The sequence below is a fragment of the Dermacentor andersoni genome, chromosome 3, assembly GCF_023375885.2.
Source record: "Dermacentor andersoni chromosome 3, qqDerAnde1_hic_scaffold, whole genome shotgun sequence".
NCBI lineage: Eukaryota > Metazoa > Arthropoda > Arachnida > Ixodida > Ixodidae > Dermacentor > Dermacentor andersoni.
Window position 1 is genome coordinate 134,860,102 of NC_092816.1, and position 20,644 is coordinate 134,880,745.

The following is a 20,644-nucleotide window of genomic DNA, read 5'->3' on the forward strand; positions in this document are numbered from 1 at the left end:
GCAGGAGTCACCAAAGAAGAATGGATCCAGGGCGTGATATGCCCAAATTACCAGCAAAACATCGTTGTCATCAGTACTTAGAAGGGAGAAAAAGCTAACCGGTACATGGGAGTCACCCAGATTATTGTCCAAGGCAATGAGCACGAGGTCAGCGCCTACGAATCGGCCCCCCAAGGCATGACAAAGGGCCTACGAGGCGTCCCCCTCATAGACACGGTTAAAGAAATCAACGACAACATCGTCAACGAATATAATCCCACTGCTGTAGAGGCTAACCGCATCGCCAACACGACGTTTGTGGTGATCGTCTTCAATGAACCCAAAGGGACGAACTATGTTTGTTATGGTGGCCTGCTCGCCAAATGCTCGTTATACAGAAAACAGACAGATATCTGCTATCAGTGTGGTCGCCTGGGTCATCGCATGGATGTTTGCCCGAATCCAGCAGACCGGATCTGCCGAGGATGCGGTGCTCGTAATCCCGATGAACAGCACAACTGTACCCCCACGTGTGACCTCTGTGGAGGCGAACATTTGACCGCAGAGAAGGTGTGCAACGCTCGCTTCAAGATCGCGTCCGGTGTACGGAAACGCCGGTGGGAGCGGAGAGATGCCAACGACTCGTCCGCAGAAGCATCCATAGTGCCACGTCGGGATGGAGCAGCTACGTCAGGGAAAATGAAGCGGACCCTTTCTCGTGACGACGGAAAGGCAGCAGCTGCGGCTCAAGGCCAGCCTCGAGAACGTCGTCACCGGGTGACGTGGCCGGGAGCAGCTGCAACGCGCGCCGCCGCGAGTCGCCCTCAAGGTCGAAGACCCAGAGCCAGACGCCGACGAGGAACGCCGCTAAACACGTGGGCTGGGTAGATAGATCTCCTCTCGCTCTTAGCAACAAAGATTTCCCTCCCCTTCACAAAGTTTCGAAGAAAGATTGCGAGTAATACATGCAACTCAAAGCGCTTGTAATAAGACGAAATGAGCAAATCACTGCGCTTCTAGCGCGTATGGAGGCATTGCAAAAATTGAAAAGCAGCGAGGATGACACAAAACGCAAAATTGTCAAGAGGGACGCGTAGCCACAGCGCCCAGTAACAGCTATGGAGACAGAGAAAATTGAATCGAGTCCGTCTGAGGAACCGGTGTGGGCCAAGCCCATCCAAGCCCTCACCGAGATGGTCACACAGCTTGCCCGCCATATCGGCTTGGTACCATCCAAGATGGCAAAGTTCGACGCGCTAGAAGCTAATGTCAACCAGCTCGTACTGAACAATCAGAAAGATAAGGGAGCCCCTTATGGGAAACCGTGTATGGGAAGTAGTCTCACGAATACCAACCTGAGCCAAGATGGCGGACAGGCGTAAAATCAGGAAGGAAGATACAACGACCTAGCCCAATGAAACTGTCGAGGAATCAAGGCAAAATAGGGGAATTACAGCAATACATAAACAATGCGGAACGCAAACCCGATATCCTTGCAATACAAGAAACCAACGTGACCCAAACTCCCGGGCTACATCGCTATACACCGATCCCAATGAGAAAAGCACAGCGATCCTGGTCCTACGTAACATAGCTACCACGCAGTACATGGCGAGCCCGAGAGGGTGTGAACACGTTCTCTTAGAAATTCACAGCAGAGGCTTCGGAAGTAAATACAACATCTTTATGCTCAACGGATGCTGTTCCCCTCCAAGAAGGACCTGGAAATAGAGGGCACGTTACTCGGCAGCAAGGGAGAGGCGGGAAGGCGACCCCTATTAATATTAGGAGATTGTAGTGCGCCTCACTCAAAATGGGGCTACTAATTTTTCTCCAAGAGAGGCAGGGTGCTGGCGAACCTTATGGATCAGCAAAACCTAGGCCTACTCAAAGAACCAGACACTCCCACCCCCACGGGCACAAGTACGACCCGGGACGCCATTCCAGACCTTACCCTGTTGAGTGGAACCTTGGATGTGTCGTGGCAGAAGGCGGGGGTGGACTTGGGGTCGGACCACGATATACGCATGATTACGATCAAGGGGCCCACGTTCAAGGCCCGAATAGGAACAACAAAGATAACAGACTGGAACAAGCTTCGAAAAAGGCAAGCAGCCGACGAAGACGAGGACACGAACAGCACTAAAACGTATTCGGAGTGGTCCAAGGAACGACTCGAGCTGGTAGAGAAGTACACCTAGAAAATTGCTACTACACTGTAGACACCCTGTGCGGACGCAAAGCTTGCCCACCTTTGGGAAGCACGACACAGCCTCACAACCACACAACCACAAACACACAACCAATTAACCACACAACAAGAAACTTCGCAAACGCATCCATGATCGCAACAAGCAAGCCGCTGAATACGCATCCAAGCTGTGCAGAAGAGGGCGTGTGACAAACTGCAAGGCAGCGTGTCTACGAGGAAGATGTGGTGCCTCCGTCGTCACCTGATCGATCCTGTCGGCAGCAAGGGCGCCACAAATCAAATCTTCACGCGCACCCTCATCAACTATACTGGGGGTGCCGACAAACTCATCAACGACCTGAAGGCCAAGTAGCTGAAAACAGAGAAGGGCGATATTGCACCTCCCGACTATGCAGGACCTAGCAATGAAGCAATAGACAAGCCATTCACCGACACCGAATCGGTCTCGGCGATCTCCTAAGCAACAGGGGCAGCGCGCCGTGACACAATACCATTACCTACAAGTTACTCAACAACCTCGAGCACAAGGTTCGCAGAGAGCTACTCGAGTAGATGAACCGTGTCTAGGAGTCTGGCAAACTTCCCCAGGAATGGAAAGAGGCAGAAGTCTTCTTCATACCCAAGCCTGGGAAGACACCTCACATCGACAACATGCGGCCGATATCCCTGACGTCCTGCAGTCATGGAACGTGTGGTACTCAAAAAGTTGCAGCGACATCTGGATGCCACCGATCAGATGCTGGAGACAATGTATGGCTTTAGGCACCACCTGGGCACCCAGGATGTTATCGTACAACTTAACGAGCTGGTAATTAAGCGAGCAACGAAGCATGTGCCGCGAGCGCCATTAGCTCTAGACCACACAGGTGCCTCTCATAACGCCACGCATGAAAGTGTCCTCTCAGACCTACGCAACACGGGTTGTGGAGTGAAAACGTACAGCTACATCCGAGACTTTCTTCGCAACCCAACAGCCAGTATCATAATGAAAAGGAGACATCCCAACCAATCGCCCTGGCAGATAGAGGAAAGCCGCAAGGCTCAGTCCTTTACCCCTTGCTATTCAACATGACTCTGCTGCCGTTGCCCAAGCTTCTCGAATCAATAGACGGCCGGGGCCATGCATTATATGCCGACGACATCACCCTCTGGACTGCGAGGGCTGGGTCGGATGGCTGGACGGAAAACACGCTGCAAAAAGCGGCTGACATGGTCAACAGCTATGCGAAGACCAGTGGCCTTTGCTGTTCGCCTCAAAAGTTGGAGCGGCCCGTTGTCAGACCACGTACACCAGGGAAACAAGCAGAAAACAAGAAATCCTTTTGGAAGGGATCCGGATCCTTTCGGTACCTCAACTCAGGGTCCTGGGCCTCCTGATTCAGGCAGACGGCACGGCAACAGCCATGGCCAGAAAAATAAAGCTCATGTCTGACCAGATCTTGAACATGATAAGGTGAGTGGCCGACAGGCGGAGGGGTCTGAAGGAATCAGACACTGTGCGCCTCGTTCAGGCCTTTGTTATCTCACTAATCGTCTACGCAGCGCCGTACCTGGAACTCGTCAAGAAGGACGTATTACAACTGGACGCCATAATCAGGAAAGCCACGAAACAGGTCCTGTGTATGGGCGTCTTGCGCTGGAGTTTGATGTATAATAGCGGCGCCTGGTGGCGGCGCGGGAAACGACATCTGGGTCGTACCACCTTGGGTCGTACTGAGCCCTGGCTGTGGCGAAGCACGTTTCTAGGCCGAGTTTTGCGTCGATTCGCACTTTTTTCTGCCCTGTTGCGAGTGCGAAAAGGCTCGTCACTTCTCACAGACCACGCCGACCACGCTGCGAGCTGGTCGCGGCCTATAGTTTAATGAAAACGGACTCTCCGTGTGCCGTGGGACGTAATGCTGGAAGCAGAAGGAATCGGCGACGCCGATCCGGAGGGACCTAGCTCAGCATCGAAAAAGCATCACCGTCGATACTGCTGCGTCGTGGGCTGCCACGAACAAGAAGACTTGAATCCCAACATCCGATTCTATCGTTTCCCTTCAAGGCCTCACGAAGCGGAGCGTCGGGCGCGCTGTATAACTGCAGTTCGTCGCGCTGGGTAAGCGAAACTTCGCGCCATGCTGACTGCTTCACCTGTCTTGAAGCTTGCTTGATTATCGATCTGCGTTCTAAAATTTGGTCTTTTGCACCTACAGTCCCGACGGCAGACCGACATAGCAGCAGGCATGGCTGGTGATTCACGATTCGAAACCCGGCCACAGCGACAATTAACAATTCGACCGGTGCGAAGTGGTGAAGTGCCCAGGTGTGTGCAAATGACCACAGATGGCCGGGCTGATTCGGTGACAATTCACTACCCCACTACGAGCAGCACAGGTTAGAGAGTTACATGTGCTCATACTTGACCTCAAGCCAGCATGTTGAGGCAGCGCAGCAAGATAGTATTGATTGCAGCAGATCGATTTTCGAGCGTTGTTATTAAAAGCTACATCAAGCGAGCAGCGCACGAGCTCGCGCTGCAGCGCGATTCGCACGTACGTGCGAGCTCATATGCATTGCATCACTTATTACCAGTTACTAAAAGGGACAGATGGCCGCTACTACAACGCAGGCATAACTACTTGTTTAGCGGCATGCAGTCAACAAAGATTGCAGGAGACCCAGCGCTTCGCGGCATGTCGAAAGACCGCTGCCGTAGCGGCGCGTACGATCGTGCGCTCGAGCAGTTCGTATATCGCGGCATGCTGAAAGACCGCTGCCGTCGCGGCGCGTACCGTCGTGTGCTCAAGCAGTTCCGTATACATGATGTCTGCTTATCGCTGCTGTGGATTCATCTATAGGAAGCATTTCCTCGTGTTTGTGCGCCTGAATCTAGCAGCGTGCAAACCTTACCTGAAGTTCCACTTCGTACGCGACTCGCTTCACTTGCGATTGACACCGCGCTAAAACTTCGCCGCTTAATTCTTGAACGGCATACACGTATTCGGCACTGCATAATTTCTTGCCTTTACGCAGCGTGCCACTCCTGAAAAAATCTTCGGCGCCCGATATTCGCTGCAGGCCGTGATACAACACAACCGAAAGTGGCGGGTCTATATTGTAAACGTGCTTTCCGAAGCAGACGACCGAGCTTGGTACGACCCATTTTAGGACTGAGTGCGCTTTTTAGCACCTTTTTCGCAGCGCCCCCTGGGCAATGCAAGAGCCCCATTCCCATAAATTCATATGCTACAAGATTACTTAAAATGGCAGTCCACAACACAGAAGCCGAGCTTGCAGAAGCCCACATATCCAATCAAAAGGTACGCCTTAGCCAGACCAAGGGGGGCAGAAGCGTCTTCCGCAAAATCGGATGGCAAGAATCACACTACACCCGCCATGGCCAATTACCCGGAAAGTGGACTGAGAAGCTGTAATGCAACCTACTACCACGATACATGAACCCTACAATGCACGCCGGACGACGCGACGCCCGGGCAAGAGTCATCTCCAGAACCCTGGAGGAAGACGCCACTGTCCTATATACAGACGCCTCTCTACCCAAAACGCTCCACGAGGGCAACAGTCGTGGGCACCGGGCTAGAAAAGCTGGTCCACCTGTGCATCAGCCAACACTCCGTCTTCGGAGGAAGCAGAAGAAGCGGCGATAGCCCTCGCGCTCCTGCAAGCAAACGTCACCAAGATTGTCTCGGACTCACAAGCTGCATACAAGAACTACAGATCTGTGAGGGTGTCCCTTGTGGCACTAAAAATTCCCAGAAAAGCTACGCCTCTTAAACAAACAATCGAACTTGTTTGGGCACCAGCCCACTCCTCAGTTGAGGGCAATGAATATGCTCATCAAGAGGCCCGAGCGCTCAGCTCCCGGGCCACCGAGGAGGAGGCAAGCGGCGGCAACCCCTCACCAGTTACATAGATATTGTCAAATATTACATGGACGGTAGGAAGAAATTCCCGCACTCACAACACCCACGAACAAACAATATGCAGGCAAATCGAGGCAGGATCTTTTCCCCGTCCTTGCTTCCAGAACAAAATATACCCAGGAAGATACAAGAACACATGCCCTTACTGCAATGCAGTAGGCACCCTTCGGCACGTCATAGGAGAGTGGAACTTTTTCCAAAGACCACCCCCCACCGATACCCATAACTAACCCTCCTAGTATCCCCACCCTTTACGAGCGTTGGTGGGTCATGATATCCAGCCCCGCCCTGCAAGACCAGCTCCGACTGATCCCCCTGTGCCAGGCGGCCCTGGAAGCATATGGAGCCCGTGATGAAGGAGCCACGCCATCAGACGTTTAACGTACTCCATTTCATTATGGGCCAGTAAAGGTGTTTCTCTCTTTCTCTCTCTCGACAAGTCCGCTGCTGTGCCAGCTCATTTCATCACCAGCCCTACATAAACAGAACACAACAATAGAGACCAAGTGTAAGCAAGCCAGAATATTCGCTTTAGCATCGCACCACTGCCCGGTACGAGCACAGTTGCTGACCAATCTATATTTGTAGCCCTCATTTTATAACGGCAGACAATACATCGGTGAGCCTTGAGAGTTTGGTAATAATCCAGAGCAGTGCATTCACCCAGCATTTGAGCTAAGTACCACAGACACGTGTCCTTGCTACCAACGCACATCGGGTATTTCGGGGTTAAAATAGATGCCACGCTACATTGAAATAATTCACAAAAACCACACTTTGATTCACTACCACTGTCCACATGACAACATCGTTTTTCTCTGGTACTCAACACATGGCTAAAAATATTACTTCGAGAACGCGCCACTAAATATAACTCTACTCATCAGGTCGTGTAATATTCACAATATTGCGATTATTCTTACATTTAAGCGTAAGAGGTCTCTGGCGACGCTACTGTCTTAAAAACAGTATATAGTATAACACCGATGCATATGCCAGCACGCAACGCCACTAGCATGTTGCAGATAGCCTGCCCAGTTCCGCAGTGATAAATATTCGTGCATGGAAGCAAACAGCGCATTATGTTACGTGTGGAAAGACCGATACGAGAGAGGATAATTTTAGGCAATTTACAATGGAGCCAGACAGCCAGGCCGACTCTCGTTCGCGCCAAGGGCATAGCCCAACTTCATTGTCGTTCTCGCGGCGGCTCTTCTCTTGAGCATCTATCGATGATATCGTAATACTAACCCCCCGGCTGCAAAAGCGCCGTCACGGTGCTGTTAAATATCCAAGGCGTGTGGATAGTTATAGGGCTTGAGACGGGCGACGTGGACAATGTCACTGGTTGTCACAGCGGAGGACGTAGCGGGCGTGGATAGAACGATTTCATAGGTGACATCGGTCACATGGCAGAGCACGTGATATGGGCCTGTGCAACAGGAAAGCAGTTTTTCCCAAAGGCGAACTTTTCGCGATTGTGACCAAAGCAACGCGAAGGTGCCGGGCAAAAAACGGACACCACGGTGACGGAAGTCATACCGCTGTTTCTGTTTATCTTGAGACACTTGTAGACGAGCGCGCCCAAGTTGGCGAGCATTGTCAGCACGGGCGATTGCATCACAGGCATAATCGCTAGTTGAAGCTGTGCTGGGCGGAAGTACAATGCCTTGCGGTAGCATCGGTTCTCGGCCATACAAGAGGTAAAACAGGGAAACGCCAGCAATTTCGAGACAGGAAGAGTTGTACGCAAAGGTAATGTAAGGTAGAGCCAGGTCCCAGTCACGGTGGTCGGCTGAAACACATTTCGATAGCATGTCGGTAAGGTTGCGGTTCAAAGGCTCAGTTAGGCCGTTCGTTTGAGGGTGGTAAATTTACGCTGTATTGAGCAGGCACGTATGATGTCGTCTATGACTTTGGCCAAAACGTATGGCCACGGTCTGTTAGCAATTGACGCGGAGCACCATGCTTCAAAATGATATCATGTAGGAGGAAGTCCGGAACATCAGTTGCGCAACTGGTCGGAAGAGGTCGGGTTACGGCGTAGCGGGTAGCGTAGTGCGCCGCGGCTGCAAGCCACTTGTTTCCTTATGTAGATTCCGGAAATAGGCCGTGAAGGTCTAAGCCGACACGATGGAAGGGCTCAGCAGGGATATCGGGCGGCTGCAGGTAACCAGCGGGGAGCTGGGAAGGGTTCTTGCGTCATTGGCAAGGTTCACAAGCGGTGACGTGACGTCGTACGTAACGGGCAAGGCCCGGCCAGAAAAAACGGTGTCGTACACGGTCATAGGTTCTAGGTACGCCGTACTGTCCTGCCGTTGGTGCGACGTGAAGCTCTTCTAGAACGGTTAAGCGGAGGTGCTTAAGTATTACAAGTAGGAACTCAGAGCCGTGCGGATGAAGGTTATGACGGCATGGAATACCTTCGCGGAGGACGAAGAGGCGTAGAGTAGCATCGGCCGGAGAGTGTTCAAAACGGTCGATGAGTGCTCTGATGTAGGCGTCACGACGTTGCTCGTAGGCGAAATGAGGCACCTGTCATACAGAGATACGCAAGCAGCATTGGCAATATTGGAGGAGTCAGAGTCGTCAACAGGGTAATGCGACAAGGTGTCAGGGTCTTGGTGCAGGTGGCCAGACGTATACACGACGGAATATGAAAATTCTTGTAGCCTCAAAGCCCATCGACCAAGCCGGCCTGTAGGATCTTTTAGCGATGAGAGCAAGCAGAGAGCATGATGGTCAGTGACTACGGCAAAAAGGTGACCGTAAAGGTAAGGACGGAACTTCGAAACCGCCCAGACAACTGCAAGGCATTCTTGTTCCGTAATGGAGTAGTTGCGCTCCGATGGTGCCAGTAGGCGGCTCGCATAAGCAATAACGCGATCCTGGCCACACTGATGCTGGTCTAAGATGGCACCTACGCCATGACAGCTGGCATCTGTACGCAATTCTGTAGGGGCATCAGGGTCGAAGTGAGCGAGAATGGGTGGAGAGGTGAGAAGAGTGACGACACGATAGAAGGCGGCGGCTATTGATGTACCCCACGAGAATTCTACACCTTTCTTCAAATGATGAGTGAGGGTCTAGCAATCGCCCCACTATCTTGAACAAAACCACGAAAGTACGAGCATAGCCCTACAAGACTTCGAACGTCTTCAGCTGTCTTCGGAACCGGGAAGTCTCTGACAGCGCGAGCTTTGTCGGGATGAGGCTGTACTCCGCAAGCGTCAACGAGGTGGTCCAGAACAGTAATTGGGCGGCAGCCAAAATCACATTTGGATGAGTCAAGTTGCAGCTTCGCCTTTCGAAATACATCAAGTATAGTTGTTAGACGCTCAAGGTGAGTGTCGAACGTTGGCGAGAAGACGATGATGTCGTCGAGGTAGCAGAGACATGTGGACAACTTGAAGCTTTGGAGCAAGGAGTCCATCGTAAGCTCAAAGGTGGCAGGGGAGTTGCATAATCCGAACGGCAATATTTAAATTGGTATAGGCCACAAGCTTTGATGAACGCGGATTTTTCTCTGTCCATATCGTCAACAGCACTCTGTATGTATCCAGAACGATGATCAACAGAAGAAAAATAGCTGGAACCGTGGAGACAGTCAAGGGCGTCATCTGTACGTGAGAGAGGGCAGACGTCCTTTTCACTAATGTTGTTCAGATGACGGTAGTCTACACAGAAGCGCCACGTGCCGTCCTTCTTTTTAACCAACACCACAGCTGACGCCCAGGGCCTCGAAGGCGGCTCAATGCTGTTTTTATCTAGCATTTTGCTCACCTCACTTTGAATTACTCAGCGATATGACGCAGAAACTCGATACGGTCGTGGGTGAATAAGCGTAGCATCGCCAGTAAGAATGCAATGCTTGACCGAGAACGTCTGGCTTAAGGGCGATCGCCGAAGTCATAGACACCTCGGTTGGATTTTAATAGTTGGCAATGGTCTTCGGCCTGCGCAGAAGACAGGTCCGTCGCAACCATTTTCTTTATGTTGGGATCGGCGCCCGAGGCCGGCGGGAGGGGCCTATTCAGCTCGCAAGAACCATGGGTTGATAAAGCTGCTACGTGATGGCCGTCGAGATAATCAACGTTGGCAAGGCAAATACCTTGCCGCAGAATTAGAGTTAAAGATGGTTAAAAGTTAAAGATAGGCATGCGAGTCCGGTTCGCTGTAATAGTAAGTATACTGTGAAGCACGGTAACGGCATACTCTAGTGGAATATCGGGTAGAGGAGTGACGAGGTATTTGCCATCAGGAAGTGGTTGGGAAGACAACAGTTCAATATAGGCTATTGACTTTGGCGGCAGGCGAAGAAAGCCGGTGGTGCGTAAGCGACACTGGGGTTCGTCAGAAGGTTCTGCGCGAATAGCCAACTCAAGGCGAACTGTACTGTCAGAGCAGTCAATAAGAGCAGAATGCGCGGAAAGAAAATCGAGGGAGAGAATTAGGTCGTTGGGTAAATGAGCAATCACGGTGAAGAGGACAGGAGTGTGGTGGCCGGTGATGCTGACACGTGCTGTACACATGCCGACGACAGGCATACGGAACGCGGACGACGCGCGCCGACGCTGGGGTGAGGAGCTTATTCAGTCGTCGTCGGAAGGCAGCACTCATTGTAGAAAGATGTGAGGGTGAGGATAGGGAACGAAAGGTCCAAAGGTCAATGTCCTGTCCCTCCAGATCAGAGAACATATCGGGGTCGCGATGTTGGGCAACGGTGACTTTTGGAGCAGTCGGACGAGCCGAAGCCGTTGCAGAGGCCGCCTCGTAACCGGGAGGCATGGTGACAAGCTCGATGTACCGACCACTTCAGAGTTCCGCGGCGAGGACGGCGATCGCTATCCTCCACCAGAATATCACGTGTGGAAAGACAGACGAAAGAGGCTACTTACAGGCTATTGAGACTGGAGCCAGATCACCAGGCCGACCCTCGCTCACACCAAGGACCAACTTCATCGTCGTTCTCGCGGCGGCTCGTCTCTTGGGCATCACTCGATGGTGTCGTAATAATATTAACACGTTTACTTATCTTTATCGGGCGGCCACGTTTCGCCGCCTAACAAATGTTATCGCACAGCGCGGGACGCGCCTGCATATATCCGAAGTTTCTGGAAAGTTATCGATGCTTCTATCCGACTGTCTGTTGTCGCCGGACCTTATGTTATCTGATTTCATCGCCTAACGCGAATGATGTAGAACTTTGTGGAAGGCACGAGGGTCCCAACGATTAGTCTGGAACATTCGACGACTGCTGTATAAAAGCCGACTCGCTTGACCCGCTGATCAGATTTTTGACGATCGTCGACCGTGTTCGCCGCTATCGCTGTGCTATAAGTGTAGCCTGTTTTTGTGGGCACAGGTTCGCCCGATAAAAGTTAGTATTGTCCTTCACAGTATTGCTACTGTGTTCTTCAACGTGACCACCACGTGACATCTGGTGGAGGTGCCAGTCCGTTCATGTACCGAACGCCCCCGCAAAGCCGCGATCCAAGCCCAAAGACTGAGGACAAAACCAACATCGCCCAAGACCAGCGTGCTAGCCGCAGACTGCAAGGACTGCCCCCAGAGCACGGACTTCTACCTGAGACGACAAAGAAAATCGTGGTCAAGACAACCCCAATGGCTGCCCCAGCGTCCCCCGTTATCCTACAACAACCTCGGGACCCACCGACCTTCCGCAGCAACTGAAGACCCGGAATCCTGGCTGGAGAATTACGAACGAATTGCGGCATTCATCAACTGGGACGCCGACGACAAGCTGCGGCATGTCTACTTCGCCTTAGAAGATGCCACGAGAACGTGGTTTGAAAACAGGGAGTTGACCTTGACAACGTGGGACCTGTTCCGTAGCGGCTTCCTGCGCACCTTTACAAGCGTCGTGCGCAAGGAAAAGGCCGAAGCTTAGCTGGACGCCCGAGTGCAGCTACCAAGCGAGAACGTTGCCATCTTTACGGAAGAAATGAGCCGTCTATTTGGCCACGCCGACCCTGAAATGCCTGAGGAGAAGAAACTCAGCCTACTCATGCGTGGTGTGAAGAAGGAACTTTTTGCCGGAATGGTACGAAGCCCACCAAATACCGTCGACGAGTTTCTTCGCGAGGCCACCAGCATCGAGAAGACACTCGAGATGCCAAACCGGGAATTCGACCGCCGCCCGAACTCCACAAGCTACGCGGGAGTTTAGTCACTGGCCACCGACGACCTGCGCGAGACTATCCGAGCGGTCTTGCGGGAAGAGCTACAGAAGCTGTTCCCGTCATCACAGCCTCAAGTGACTTCGATTGCCGACGCCGTGCGTCAGGAGCTCCAACAATTCGGAGTAGCCCCTGAATCGCCGCAGCCTCAGCCGAAAGCGATGACATACGCCGCTGTAGCCCGCCGTCACCTTCCCCCTCCACGCCCACGGCCGGGCCCAGTGACGACTCCACCACCACCCCCGCCGCCAGCACGCCAACCCGTCAAACCACGCGGCTTTCCAGGAAGACTGACGTTTGGCGCGCCCCCGACCACCGCCCGCTCTGCTACCACTGCGGAGAAGCCGGCCATGTGTACCGCCGATGCCCATACCAGTAGATGGGACGGCGAGGATTCGCCGTTAACGCGCCGCGGCCACAGATTGGCGAACTACCTCGCGATATCGCCGACTACCTCGCCGCCACTCAGTGAAGCCCTCGACGACCTTCCCGTTTGCCGTCACCAGGCCGCTACCTGTCGCCGCAGCACCGACCATACACTGGCCCAGCCCGGGGCCGGTCCGTCGGCCCATATCCGGAAAACTAAAAGCAGCAACCGATGGAGGTGCGGTTGCTGTTCGTCGAACGGACGAAGATCCTCCGCCGCCGACGAAGACGCCGAATAGACTACCTCGAGGACATAACGACACGCCGCCGTCCCGACGAAGTGTGGAAGCAAAGAGTACGACGACGAAAGACAACCTGACGATGCCACGTACCAGTCACAGGTCAACGCGACGCAGCCGTGATCCGACGCCAAGACCTAACTGTAACGCAAGACAAAGAACCACCGACCTCGACGTGCTTCTCGACGGCCACGCAGTCACCGCCTTAGTAGACACAGGAGCCAGGATAGACAGGAGAGGTAGTAGACAGGAGAGGTAGAACACCCGCCTCGCGTGCAAGAGGTCCGTGGTTCGAATCCCGGTGCCGCGCAATTTTCCACCGGAAAAAAAAAAATCCGCGTGTTGATAAAATTGCATAAACAGGCCTGGAGTGTGGCCTGATCCCGGTGACCAGAACCGGCACGCACTCCCTCACAAGAGCAGGATTGGCCACCCTGGTGCAGTACTTGGCCACAACCTCCTATATGAACGCAACAATCAAACCCCGGCCCTCAGTCCCCAGCAGCTGCGAAGCAACTTACCACGGCGGCGCTCAGACCTGCGACGCTGCAGAGAGTGCTAAAAATCCCTGGCCTCGGACAGGCCGCCATTGGAATATGAACCTGGCAACGTTTAACGCTAGAACGTTATCTAGTGAGGCGAGTCTAGCAGTGCTATTGGAGGAATTAGAGGGCAGTAAATGGATTATAATAGGGCTCAGTGAAGTTAGGAGGCCAAAAGAAGCATATACAGTGCTAAAAAGCGTGCACGTCCTGTGCTACCGGGGCTTAGCGGAGACACGAGAACTAGGAGTCGGATCCCTGATTAATAAGAACATAGCTGGTAACATACAGGAATTCTATAGCATTAATGAGAGAGTGGCAGGTCTTGTTGTGAAACTTAATAAGAGGTACAAAATGAAGGTAGTACAGGTCTACGCCCCTACATCCAGTCATGATGACCAGGAAGTCGAAAGCTTCTATGAAGACGTGGAATCGGCGTTGGGTAAAGTCAAAACAAAATACAGCATACTGATGGGCGACTTCAATGCCAAGGTAGGCAAGAAGCAGGCTGGAGACAAGGCAGTGGGGGAATATGGCATAGGCACTAGGAATAGCAGGGAAGAGTTATTAGTAGAGTTTGCGGAACAGAATAATATGCGGATAATGAATACCTTCTTCCGCAAACGAGATAGCCGAAAGTAGACGTAGAGGAGCCCGAACGGCGAGACTAGAAATGAAATAACCTCATACTCTGCGCTAACCCTGGCATCATACAAGAGGTGGACGTGCTCAGCAAGGTGCGCTGCAGTGACCATAGGATGGTAAGAACTCGAATTAGCCTAGACCTGAGGAGGGAACGGAAGCAACTGGTACATAAGAAGTCGATCAATGAGCTAGCGGTAAGAGGGAAAATAGAGGAATTCCAGATAAAGGTACAGAACAGGTATTCGGCTTTAACGCAGGAAGAGGACCTTAGTGTTGAAGCAATGAACGGTAATCTTGTGGGCATCATTAAGGAGTGTGCAATAGAAGTCGGTGGTAACTCCGTTAGGCAGGATACCAGTAAGCTATCGCAGGAGACGAAAGATCTGATCAAGAAACGCCAATGTATGAAAGCCTCTAACCCTACAGCTACAATAGAACTGGCAGAACTTTCGAAGTTAATCAACAAGCGTAAGACAGCTGACATAAGGAAGTATAATATGGATAGAATTGAACATGCTCTCAGGAACAGAGGAAGCCGGCAATATCATTACTAATATGGATGAGATAGTTGAAGTGGCTGAGGAGTTCTATAGAGATTTATACAGTACCAGTGGCACCCACGACGATAATGGAAGAGAGAATAGTCTAGAGGAATTCGAAATCAAACAGGTAACACCGGAAGAAGTAAAGAAAGCCTTGGGAGCTATGCGAAGGGGGAAGGCAGCTGGGGAGGATAAGGTAACAGCAGATTTGTTGAAGGATGGTGGGCAGATTGTTCTAGAGAAACTGGCCACCCTGTATGCGCAATGCCTCATGACTTCCAGCGTACCGGAATCTTGGAAAAACGGTAACATAATCCTAATCTATAAGAACGGGGACGCCAAAGACTTGAAAAATTATACACCGATCAGTTTACTGTCCGTTGCCTACAAAGTAAGTAATCGCAAATAGAATCAGGAACACCTTAGACTTCCATCAACCAAAGGACCAGGCAGGATTCCGTAAAGGCTACTCAACAATAGACCATATTCACACTATCAATCAGCTGATAGAAAAATGTGCGGAATATAACCAACCTTTATATATAGGTTTCATTGATTACGAGAAAGCGTTTGATTCAGTCGAAACCTCAGCAGTCATTGAGGCATTGCGTAATCAGGGTGTAGACGAGCCGTATGTAAAAATACTGAAAGATATCTATAGCGGCTCCACAGCCACCATAGTCCTCCATAAAGAAAGCAACAAAATCCAAATAAAGAAAGGCGTCAGGCAGGGCGACACGATCTCTCCGATGCTATTCACAGCGTGTTTACAGGAGGTATTCCGAGACCTGGATTGGGAAGAATTGGGGATAAGAGTTAATGAAGAATACCTTAGTAACTTGCGATTCGCTGATGATATCGCCTTGCTTAGTAACTCAAGGGACTAACTGCAATGCATGCTCACTGACCTGGAGAGGCAGAGCCGAAGGGTGGGTCTGAAAATTATTCTGCAGAAAACTAAAGTATAGTTTAACAGTCTCGGAAGGGAACAGCAGTTTACGATTGGTAGTTAGGCACTGGAAGTGGTAAAGGAATAGATCTACTTAGGACAGGTAGTGACTGCGGATCCGGATCATGAGACTGAAATAATCAGAAGAATAAGAATGGGCTGGGGTGCGTTTGGCAGGCATTCTCAGATCATGAACAGCAGGTTGCCATTATCCCTCAAGAGAAAAGTTTATAACAGCTGTGTCGTACGAGTACTCACGTACGGGGCAGAAACCTGGAGGCTTACGAAAAGGGTTCTACTTAAATTGAGGACGACGCAATGAGCTATGGAAAGAAGAATGATTGGTATAACGTTAAGGTATAAGAAAAGAGCAGATTGGGTGAGGGAACAAACGCGAGGTAATGATATCTTAGTTGAAATCAAGAAAAAGAAATGGGCATGGGCAGGTCACGTATTGAGGAGGGAAGTTAACCGATGGTCATTAAGAGTTACGGAATGGATTCCAAGGGAAGGAAAGCGTCGCAGAGGGCGGCAGAAAGTTAGGTGGGCGGATGAGAGTAAGAAATTTGCAGGGACAACATGGCCACAATTAATACATGACCGGGGTAGTTGGAGAAGTATGGGAGAGGCCTTTGCTCTGCAGTGGGCATAACCAGGCTGATGATGATGATGATGATGATGATGATGATGAGCCGTTTACTCCGTCATGAGTGGACCCATCTCGGCCCAGTTGAGGAAAGTTAAGACTGCATGGGAAGGCCCTCAAATTCGGATCGCTGGAGGACACCTCATTACGCCGACTGGGATCTGCACGACAAGAATTACCGTTCATGACCGGACTTACCCTGCCACCTTCGTTATCCTCCAACAGTGTTCACGAGACGTCATTCTCGGCATGGACTTCCTGAATCAACATGGCGCAGTCATCGACCTGAAGTCCAAATCGATAACGCTGTCGCAAGATCAAGCGGTACCACCGGAGAGCTGTCGTAGTCACCACGCCTTGAGTGTGCTCGAAGATCAAGTGAGCATCCCGTCACGCTCCAGCATTATTATTTCCGTCGGCACCGAAACACCCGCTGACGTAGAAGGCGTCATCGAGGGCGACCAACATCTACTGCTCGACCGTGAAATTTGCGTCGCAAGAGGGATCGCTCGACTCCACGGAGGGCAAGTGGAAGTTATGCTAACCGACTTCAGCCAAGAGTTCAAGCACATCAACAAGGGCATGACAATCGCATACAACGAAGAAATTGTGGAAACCAGCAATGCCTTTGTCCTCTCGGATTCTGCCGCATCTACCCCGATGAGCATAGTCCCCGAACCAGACTTCGACGTGAATCCAAGTCTTCCTATGAGTAAGCAGCAACAGATCGGAAGTCTTCTCGGACGATACAAACACTTCTTTTCGACGTCATCGAGGATTCGACAAACACCAGTTGCAAAGCGTCGCATAATAACCGACGAGTGCGCTCGACCACTCCGCCAGAGCCCTTACCGAGGTTCGACGCGAGAACATGAAGCTATTAGGCACCAAGTCGACGAAATGCTGCGCGACGACATCATCCAGCCATCGAAAAGCCCGTGGGCCTCTCCTGTAGTCCTGGTGAAGAAAAAGGACGGAACCCTACGCGTCTGCATCGATCATCGTCGACTGAACAAGATCATGAAGAAGGATGTGTACCCCCTTCCACGGATAGACGACGCATTGGATCGGCTCTGCAACGCTAAATACTTCTCGTCGATGGACCTCAAGTCTGGCTACTGGCAAATAGAAGTCGACGAGACAGATCGCGCAAAAACCGCCTTCGTCACGCCAAACGGCCTCTACGAGTTGAAGGTCATGCCATTCGGACTGTGCTCGGCGCCTGCAACGTTTCAGCGCGTCATGGACACGATGTTAGCAGGATTGAAGCGGCAGACCTGTCTTGTTTACTTGGATGATGTCGTTGTCTTCGCCGGAAATTTCGACGATCACCTTAAGGCCAGAATACATGGAGCGAACTTTCACGACGAAATTCGGGCGGCAGAAAATCTGCCGCGGCGCGACGCCGTATGTTCGTCGGGCTGCGCTACATGGAGCGAAGACAGGCCGGCCGCCGCCGGTGAGTCGCTGCGTTGTTACCAGTGTGGCTAGACGAGGCAAATGCGCTGTCGGGAAACACATGATAAAAAGAAAAAAACTTTAACGTCAATTATTATCGCTTTTGAACTACGGAACACTCTAAAAACGCGTAAAATTTTGTTTAGAAATGATTTCTAGTCTTTTTTTTGTTTGAGACATTCATGTGCCGATGTAGTTTAAAGAAAGCGGCGATGCTATGCGTTGTGGCAACACTGGGCGGGTAAACATCTTTCGGCTCCTGCAACTCCGCTGCTCTGTTCTGTGGCTCAACGCGCGCGCGGCCGAAGCAAGCAGACCCGAAAGTAGCGCACGTGAGCTTGTCTAACCATGGCTGTTATTAACTTGTTAAATTCCAGCCGCGCCGCTTTGGATGCCATGAATACGAAAAGCGGGAGACCGGCGTGAACGATAGAGCTGGATCGGGATACACGGACAAGCGGGGAAGCCTAGCCGGAAGTCGGGGCGGATAGTGAGACCTGATTGGCTCGCTTTGGGGCGCCGCTCGTTTGCCGCTTCCGGTATCGTCGCTGCCCGACGAACTTTTCTGCGCCAGTTGGATCGGCGGCGAACGACGTTTTCTCCGCCGCCGCCCGTCGCGCGTACGCCGCCGGGCGTCGAACGCCGACTATTTGTCGCATATTCGCTCCATGTATTCTGGCCTTTAGGCGGCTTGCGACAGTGTTAGAGGCCATCAAGTCATCAGGGCTCACTCCGAAGCCGGAAAAGTGCCGCTTCGCTTACGATGAGCTTTTGTTCCTAGGCCACGTCATCAGCAAATCAGGAGACAGCTGCCATCGCAAAGTTCCCGCAGCCAACCGACAAGAAGGCAGTGCGCAGATTCCTTGGCATGTGTGCCTACTATAGGCGCTTTGTCAAGGACTTTTCACACATCGCGGAGCCGCTAACACATCTTACCAAATGTGATGTCGAGTTCAAGTGGGAAACGCCGCAGGCTTAAGCATTTCAAGAACTCAAACGACGCATGCAGTCGCCGCCGGTACTTGCACACTTCGACGAGGACGCCGATACCGAAATCCACACTGACGCCAGTAGCCTAGGCCTCGGTGTCGTCCTTGTCCAGAGGAAAGAAGGACTTGAACGGGTGATATCGTATGCTAGCCGGTCGCTGTCAAAAGTGGAAAGCAATTATTCTACGACTGAAAAGGAATGCCTCGCCATCATTTGGGCTACAGCTAAATTCCGCCCTTACCTCTATGGCAGGCCATTCAAAGTCGTCAGCGACCATCACGCGTTGTGTTGGCTAGCTAACGTAAAGGACCCTTCAGGACGGCTGGCGCGGTGGAACCTCAGACTGCAAGAATATGACGTCACGGTAATATACAAGTCCGGAAGAAAACACTCCGACGCCGACTGCTTATCACGCGCCCCCATCGATCTCCCACCGCAAGACGACGAGGACGACGACGCCTTCCTTGGGATAATAAGCGCGGAAGACTTCACTAAACAGCAACGAGCAGACCCGGAGCTAAAAGGCCTCGTCGTGTATTTGGAAGGGAACACCGACGTTGTCCCTAGGGCACTTAAGCGCGGGTTGTCTTCGTTCACGCTACAAAACAACCTCCTCGTGAAGAAGAACTTCTCACCAGTCCGCGCCAGCTACCTTCTTGTTGTACCGTCAGTGCTGCGTCCAGAAATACTGGATGCCCTACACGACGATCCAACCGCTCGGCACCTCAGATTCTCGCGGACGCTGTCGAGAATACAGGAAAGGTGTTACTGGCCTCGTCTGACCGCCGACGTTGCCCGTTACGTCAAGACATGCCAAGACTGTCAGCGACGCAAGACAGCACCGACAATGCCAGCAGGATTACTACAGCCGATCGAACCTCCTCGCCGACCATTCCAGCAGATTGGGATGGATTTGTTGGGGCCGTTTCCGATGTCAACATCCGAGAATAAATGGATCGTCGTGGCGACAGACTATCTCACCCGCTTTGCTGAAACTAAAGCTCTACCAAAAGGCATCGCAGCCGAAGTGGCGAAATTTTTCGTCGAGAACATCCTGCTGCGACATGGTGCCCCAGAAGTCCTCACCAACGACAGAGGAACGGCTTTTACAGCAGACCTCATCCAAGCCATTCTGCAGTACAGCCAGACAAGCCACAGGAGGACAACTGCCTACCATCCGCAGACGAATGGTCTGACGGAGCTCCTGAACAAGACCCTCGCCGACATGCTAACAATGTACGTCGACGTCGAGCACAAGACGTGGGACGCGGTCCTGCCGTATGTAACCTTCGCTTACAACACGGCGGTGCAAGAAACAACACAGATCACGCCGTTTAAGCTGGTCTACGGCAGGAACCCGATGACGACGCTCGACGCCATGCTGCCCCACGTCACTGACGAAGAGAATGTTGACGTCGCTAGCTATCTCCAGCGCGCCGAAGAAGCCCGACAGCTCGACCACCTACGGATCAAGAACCAACAGAGGACCGACAGCCGACACTACAACCTCCGACGACACTTCGTCGAGTATCAGCCCGGCGACCGTGCTTGGGTTTGGACCCCGACACGCCGACGAGGACTGAGTGAGAAACTATTGCACCGCTATTTCGGACCCTACAAGGTCATTCGACGTATTGGCGCACTGGACTATGAGGTCGTGCCAGACGGAATTTCGCATTCACAGGGGCGCCGCGCACGATCTGGAGTGGTTCACGTGGTGCGTCTGAAACCCTTTTACGGACGCTGACAGACTTCCTTATTTTGTCGTTTTCTTTGCTACGAGTGTTTTTCTTTATTTCTTTTGTTTGTATGCAGCGTCGGGTCGATGCTTTTTAAGAGGGGGGTATTGACACATGTACTTATCTTTATCGGGCGGCCACGTTTCGCCGC

At 52.0% G+C, this 20,644-nt stretch overlaps 1 protein-coding gene across 1 annotated transcript in view; it reads right to left on the reverse strand.

The window, feature by feature from the left end:
• Positions 1-11,085, reverse strand: part of LOC126525200 (uncharacterized) — a 64,206-nt gene extending 53,121 nt beyond the window's left edge. Inside the window, exon 1 of the mRNA XM_072286770.1 lies at positions 11,016-11,085. Coding sequence (XP_072142871.1) covers positions 11,016-11,079 — 64 coding nt within the window. The 5' untranslated portion in view covers positions 11,080-11,085. The remainder of the gene's footprint in view (positions 1-11,015) is intronic.
• Between the last annotated feature and the right edge of the window lie 9,559 nt (positions 11,086-20,644).